At 37.2% G+C, this 7,233-nt stretch overlaps 1 protein-coding gene across 1 annotated transcript; it reads right to left on the reverse strand.

Annotated features, from left to right (window-relative positions):
* Positions 1 to 1,976: 1,976 nt before the first annotated feature.
* On the reverse strand, positions 1,977 to 4,133 carry LOC125219951 (fatty alcohol:caffeoyl-CoA acyltransferase-like). The gene is made up of 2 exons (XM_048122057.1): positions 3,668 to 4,133; positions 1,977 to 3,051 (listed from the first exon to the last, which is right to left on the reverse strand). Exons 1-2 carry the CDS (start codon positions 4,121 to 4,123, stop codon positions 2,152 to 2,154), a joined length of 1,356 nt encoding a protein of 451 aa, XP_047978014.1. The 5' UTR covers positions 4,124 to 4,133; the 3' UTR covers positions 1,977 to 2,151.
* Positions 4,134 to 7,233: the final 3,100 nt, after the last annotated feature.

Here is a 7,233-nt window from a genome sequence, read left to right on the forward strand (position 1 = left end):
AGAGCTAATGGAGCTATTCTCCTAAAAAAAAATGAGTTGTAAGTGGTGATAAAGTGATAAGTCCAAAGTTTAGCTCCTATTTATAGGGTGGCTTGCCCTAATTTCTAGGGCTGCCTCTTCATGCGAAATGACAATTTTGCCCCTCTTTAGTAGTTGATTGTTCCAAGCAAGTCCTTCATTCTCGTGTCCAGTTCCGTAGCATCCATCCTGGCCAGTTTGCACATTTTCTGCTCATACTGACCAGTTTGCACACCTTTTGCTTCTTTTTCACTTGAATTCCTTCTGAACCTTTCCTCCTGATTTAGTACCTCAACCTGCACACTTTAGCAACTATTTTGCAGATATTATCCATAAAGCACGTTATACTGACCAGTAACCAAGGCTTAGAACGAGACTCATCAGGACGAAACACCAATCCGAAGAGTACTACCGGGGCGTATCTCGTCTTGCAGAAAGTGGACTCCTCGCTCGGCTAACAACATTCACGGTTTACTTGTTTCGAATTTTCCTTGTAATCTTGTTTCAGTTTTGTCCATTTGTATTTCTTCTTGGGTTGTATTATACCCGGCTAGTTTTATCTCTTGTAATCTAGAAACCAACAATCGCAAGACGAGATATAACTTGCCTTTGAAGGAATTTGAACATAACTGAACTTAAATACTTTCGAAACCTTAATACCCTTGCTGGAGATGTCGACCGAATCCAACACTGCTGCTGCCACCACTCCGGCCACCACCGTGCCATAATTTCCTCCACCATCGCGACCACCGGTCCAGCGGTCAACACGTCGTCGGTCTCGACGATGAACCCTACCCCAGGGTTCACCTCTTCATCAACACTGTCATGGGGGTTTTCAAACCCCTTTGAGCCCACTGTTGGATACTCCTCCAGTGGGTCGATTGGTTCCACTTTTAGTGGTTTCTTCGGATCCTTTAATGGATCGAGTGTTGGGGCCTTCGGGTCCAACACGGGTGCCGGTACAACCATGGCGGGCTCTACGCCCAACATGTTGTTGGCTCCTTTTGGGGCAACGTGAATGGTTCCTTCCAAGGACCAAGTGCGAGACCTTTAGCACCTAGAATGATACTACCCGCCGAAAAGCCACCAAAATTTGGAGGATCTGACTTTAAGAGGTGATATCAAAAAATGTTGTTCTACTTGACAACATTGGGCGTCGCCAAATTCCTCACGGAGAATGAGCCGCCCGCGCCAAGTGATCAAGATGAGACTCGAGATCTTGGCGGACTATGATGTATGGCGCAAAGGAGATTATCTTTGTAAAAATTTAATTAATTAATTAATATTATTTTGGACACGTAGATAAACTAATGTGGCTTTGTAGATTGCGTGCACATTGATCGGGCAGTCCAGATACATTTCTGGAATGAACAACTACGTGAGAGGTGTCTAGATACATCCGTCCAGGTTCATGCTCCATGGTTGACGTTTGTAACGTCCGTAACGGCTAGTAACCCCCTGCGGTTACAATCTAGCCATCAAGACACACATTATGAGTGTTGACTCCATCAATTCAAATGAGTGGACTTGGCCTATAAATAGACATGCATATTCTTGCATTCTAGAGACTAATTCACAAGCATTCTACAAAGCATAAGCGCTCTCCCTCTTTTGCATTGTTCTTCTGTCGAAGCTCTGCCCTCACCTCCATCCAGTTAGCCGGAGCTCTGCTGATAGCGGTGCTGTTTCATCAGAGACGTAGCGTTTTATCTTTGGGGACGAAACGCCAATCCGAAGAGCACTACCGTGGCGTATCTCGTCTTGCGGAAAGAGGACTTCTCGACTCGGCTAACAACTTTCACGGTTTACCTGTTTCGAATTTTCCTTGTAATCTTGTTTCAGTTTTTTCCATTTGTATTTCTTCTTGGGTTGTATTATGTCCGACTAGTTTTATCTCTTGTAATCCAGAAACCAACACTAGCGTGTTACAAAATTGATCGAAGTGTGTTTCAACAATATTCATAATTCATGAAATACATATAAATTGATCATACTATGTTTCTTCATTCAAAATTCAAGAAAGACATGTTATATGAAATTCAACCATATATAGTCAAAAAGGAGAATACATCACACACAACATTACGCATAACACAAACAAACAACAACTCTTGAGCATGATACCACTATCAATCAATTAGAACTTCCCAATTGCTGAAAAAAGTCTTGAAACACACCATCAAATTTCTCCATCTCTTGAGGAGGCAAAGCCACCATTGCACCAACTCCACCATCAACGGCGTCACGAAATATCCAACATATATCCTTCCGATGGTTCACCACCGGGCAACAATAAACCGGTTTTCCCCACGGGTACTCGACCCGCTCAAACCCTAACCCTAGCCACGAACTAACCATATAATCTCCATGGGGTAACCCTCTATGCCCCTCCATCCAATCAAAAGCCGATTTTATATACTCATCCGTCATCGCTTCCGCCCCTTTCGCCACCACCTCCACCACCCCCGAAAACGGCCCCTTCTCAAGCTCCTCCACCGCGGCAGAAACCCCTATCGGAAGCACCCCATTTCCACTATATCCCGGTGGAAGCTGCGGATTCCTCCTTGGCCTTATATCAATCACATTAAGCAAAGTCGAAACCCTCTCTCCCCAATCTCCGCCGCCTCCAGAGAGGGCTTTGCACCGCCATATGAGCGCTGCTGCCACGCCGAAGGTTGTGATCTTCGCGTTGGCGGCGGTTTTGGCCATTTGTTTTAGGTTTTCAATGTCCGGGAGAGTGAGTTTGAAGATCTTGAAATCGAGTGGCTCCCGGGTACAATCGAAGACCGGAGGGGAGGAGTGCTCGCCGACGGGGAGGCGGAGGTCGAGGAACTCGGGGTGGGGGAAGGAGATTTGCGGCGGGGATCGGGCGGCGAGGAGGCGGCGGTCGTTGCATGGGATGTGGGCTAAGGGTTTGTCGTCGAAAGCTTGAGAAGCTAGGTTTTCTATGAATGATTTGGCGCCTAATCCATCGAGTAAGATGTGATTAGTGCATATTCCGATTGCAAATCCACCGCATTTAAATGATGTTACCTGCAATTATGTGTTAGAAGGATGGCATAAGATCGAAATTACAATGAAAAAAAGATTCATTGTATTATGAAAATTACTCTTTCGGTCCCAGTTTAGGATTCCTAATTGAGTAGGGCACGGATTTTACAAATGTAGAGGATAGTTGGTGAAAATAAATTGTCGAATGTGAGTCTCATTTTTATATACTTCATTCGTCTCATTGAAATAGGCTAATTGAGGATGTCACGGGTTTTAATGTGGAATTGATAAAGTAAGAGAGAAAGACAAAAATTGGTTGAAATAATATAGTGGATGGTGAGGTTCATAAATGAAAAGGTAAAAAAGGAGCAAAAAAGTTTCGATAAATGATATGGACTATTTCTATTAGACCGATGAAAAAATTAATTGGGCCTATTTCTATGGGACGGTGAGAGTATTATTTTTATTATAAAATTAAAATGTGAGTGGAATGATGTTAGGGAATGTGGAGCTTATTACCATTTATGGAGTATTTTAACTGGGATTCGGGATAGACTAAAATGAAAAACTGAGATTTCTAAAGTGAGACAGACTAAAATGAAAAACTAAGACTCATAAAATGGGACGGAGGAAATCTGATTTTTCCCAATAAGCGTACCTGAAAAAAACACAACGGTTGGTCAACTTCAGGTGCTAAATTGTCCAAGTTTTGCGCAACAAGCTGGCGGTATCCCAAGTTTGGATAAACCAAGTAGCTCCCTATCTCTTCCAACGATAGCTCCGACGACGCGACGACGAAGCCGACTCCGGCTCCGTTGCAGTCCATCTCTAGGCGGCCGATCTTGGCGTTGAGTTTGAGCCTTCCAGCCATAAAATCATAGTGCACAAGCACTTTTTCAAGTGCCATTCTAAGGCGTTTCACGACATTTTCAAAGGGGAAATCTTGATTTGGCTTAAAGAAATGAGCTGTTGGGATATTGTAGTTGAGAATTTGGTCGATGTTTGACAAAAAAACTGTTTTGTGTGGAATTTCTTGTGATGGGAATACAAGGGAGCTGTGGTGGTATGTGATCTTGAGATCATTCAAGGTAGGGAATGGAGATAGAGATGCCATCTGAATTGATTTTTTGTTGATTGCTTTTGGTTGTAGAGCATGTGTACTTATATTGTTTGAGTAGTGTAGGCTAGCTAGATCATGGTGATAACATTTTGTAAATCTACTTCACACTACGTTTATTACGGATGGGAAGAGTATTAATTACTACTCCCTTCGTACCATCAAAATAGAGACTATTTTCATTTTGTCCATAAAAATAATTTACTTCTATTTTTTTTAACTTATGTATCTCTAATGAGATGAAATTCATTCTCCACTAAAATACTTTAATAAGTTTTCTTTCTATTTCTCTCCTACATTACGATTATATATTAAAACTCGTTCCGTCCAAATATCTCTATTGTTATGGAACGAAGGGAGTATTATACTATGCAACGTCTTATTTATGAAGGATTGCTCTTAAAGAAGAAATTTGTGAATTGATCGGCAAAATTTAAGTAATAGATATTCACAAAAATGGGATGAACTAATTTGCATGAATAAATTTGTTACTTTTCTGGACTATAATTTATAAATTTTGTAGTACTATTGCACAATAATATAAATACATAATGGACCATCAACCATATATGTGATGCATGTGTTTAGGTGATCCTTCATGTTATAATATAATAAATACATATGCAATGGACCGTCGAACTCGATCATATACGTGATGCATGTGTTTAGGTGATCCTTCATAGTATTATAATTACAGTGCTGCATGCTTGACTTTGCTAATTGGCAACTTGGCGTTCGTGAATATTCAAGTGATAATAAAGGAATCAAACAACAATTTTGTTTTTCACGTTTTGTTTAAGACACCATCCTAACAACTTTTAGAGAAATTAGTTAACTAATACTCCATTCTGTCCGATTATAAGTTAAAGTAAACTACAAAATTAGTACTAGAAAATGAGTTTTGCACTTTTTTATATTCAATATTTATAAAATTACATTTAAAATTAAAAATTCAATAAATCCTAATTTCAGTCCTAATTTTAATTATTCTATCCTTCAGCCCTTGAAGGATGCATTTGTCCATGTAGTTGTTTGAAGAGAGCACCAAACTTGTGATTTTTGAAAGTTTATGTACTTCTGTTGTAGTTTTTAAAGATAAAAATCTTTGTGGTATTAATTAATATTTGCATATTATCTCAAACAAATTATTTAAATCTTTGTAGTGTTATCCAAATATGAATTATTTAAATCTTTGAAATTATTTAAATTATTACATTACAATTGAAAAATTAATTTGTAGTATTATTTAGAAAATATTGAATGATTTATTTTTAAAGTATCCATTTTAGTTTAATGCTTGATTGCAACAATAATTTTAGAAAAAAAAAATTATATTTGTTCCTTTACACAAAGATTTAAGAAAAAAATATATTTAGTAGATTATGTGTACATGCAATAAAGTAACAAAGATAATAATATCGAAAAATAAAAATAAAAATAAAATGGAACAAAATTATAGTGACTTTTTTGTTATAAAGAAAATGACTCACTTGAAATAGAACAAAGAGAATACATATTAACTTTAGTGGCGGATCCAATCAGAAATGAGGGGTCGCTACAACAAAAAAAACGTTAAAGTTATTTTTTAATGCAATTAAAGACGCTAATTTGCATTTCTAAATATATTACTACCTTCATCCCTGAAAATTTTGTCACTTATTTCCTTTTCATCCCTCGCTAATAATTTGACATCTTTCACTTTTACCATTTTTGGTAGTAGACCCCAAATTCCACTAACTCATTCTCTCTCACATTTCATTTTAAAATTAATATATAAAAATAGGACTCACATGCCACTAACTTTTTCAAACCACTTTCTATTACATTTCTTAAAATTCGTGCCGGGTCAAATGGTGCCAAATTTTAAGGGACAGAGGGAGTACTAACATTTCAAAAAAGCGTCCTTATTGTTGGTGTCCCAACTAAAATTAGAGGATGCAAACAGAAATGTATTAAAAAAGCAAAATATTAAGTTAATATGTCCTTAATTTAAGAGCTCTTTCTTTTCCGTCTTAAATTGTTGTTATTTTTAAAAATTTTATGACGCAAGCAATTGCGTCTCAATTTTTATGTCCTTAAGTAGTACTCCTCCCGTTCCTTGTCAATAGAGGCATTTTTGTCCGTCACATAGTTTAAGAATAATGTGTTAAATGGATGGTGAAAAAAGTAAGAGAGGATAAAGTAAGAGAGACGAAAAAAGAATAAAATAAAAAAAGAAAATTACTTTTTAATAAAAATAAATAACTCAATTAATTTAGAATTTTCCAAATTAAAAAAATAAATCTATTAACATAAAACGAACTGAGTATGTTTTTTGTCATGGGTATACCTATACACTAAAACAAACATAAAATACACTGACATGCTTTGTACAACAAAGTACTACTTGTAGCCTAGCGTTACTTTATTTATCGATAGGCAAATAGTTTTAAAATTTAAAGTCGAGTCACGATGAATTTGAACCCAAAACTTTTGCCAACTCACAAACACATACTCCCTATGGAACCGTTCCATAGTAATAGAGTAATTTTATAATTTTGGCACGTTCCATAGTAATAGAGTCATTTCTTTTTTTTAGTAAAAGTCAACACATTTTTCCACACATACTTTATTCTCTCTTACTTTATTCTCTCTCCATCTCTCCACCTTTTTCATTTTCCACTTTACTCTCTCTTTACTTAACTCACCTAACACAATTTTTCTTAATTCCGTACCGAAAAGAAACGCCTTCATTACTATGGAACGGAGGGAGTACTACTTGTAGCCTAGCGTTACTTTATTTTTCGATAGGCAAGTAGTTTTTAAATTTAAAGTCGTGTCACGATGAATTTGAACCCGAAACTTTTGTCAACTCACAGACACATAGCAGTACTTTCTCTTTTCCCAAATTATCAACATTAGTTTGAAGTAGGTACAAGAAACTTTCCCTCCGTCACACCGAAGATGATTCACTTTCATTTTTAGTTTGTCACACCAAGATGACTCATTACTAAAAATAGAAACTCATTTATCTCTATGTTAATCATTCTATATTACTTTATTCTCTCTATCTAACACATACTTCCTCCATCCACGAATAGGAGTCTTGTTTTTCCATTTTAGTCTAT

This window comes from Salvia hispanica, chromosome 4 (genome assembly GCF_023119035.1).
Source record: "Salvia hispanica cultivar TCC Black 2014 chromosome 4, UniMelb_Shisp_WGS_1.0, whole genome shotgun sequence".
In the NCBI taxonomy this organism is placed as follows: Eukaryota; Viridiplantae; Streptophyta; class Magnoliopsida; order Lamiales; family Lamiaceae; genus Salvia; species Salvia hispanica.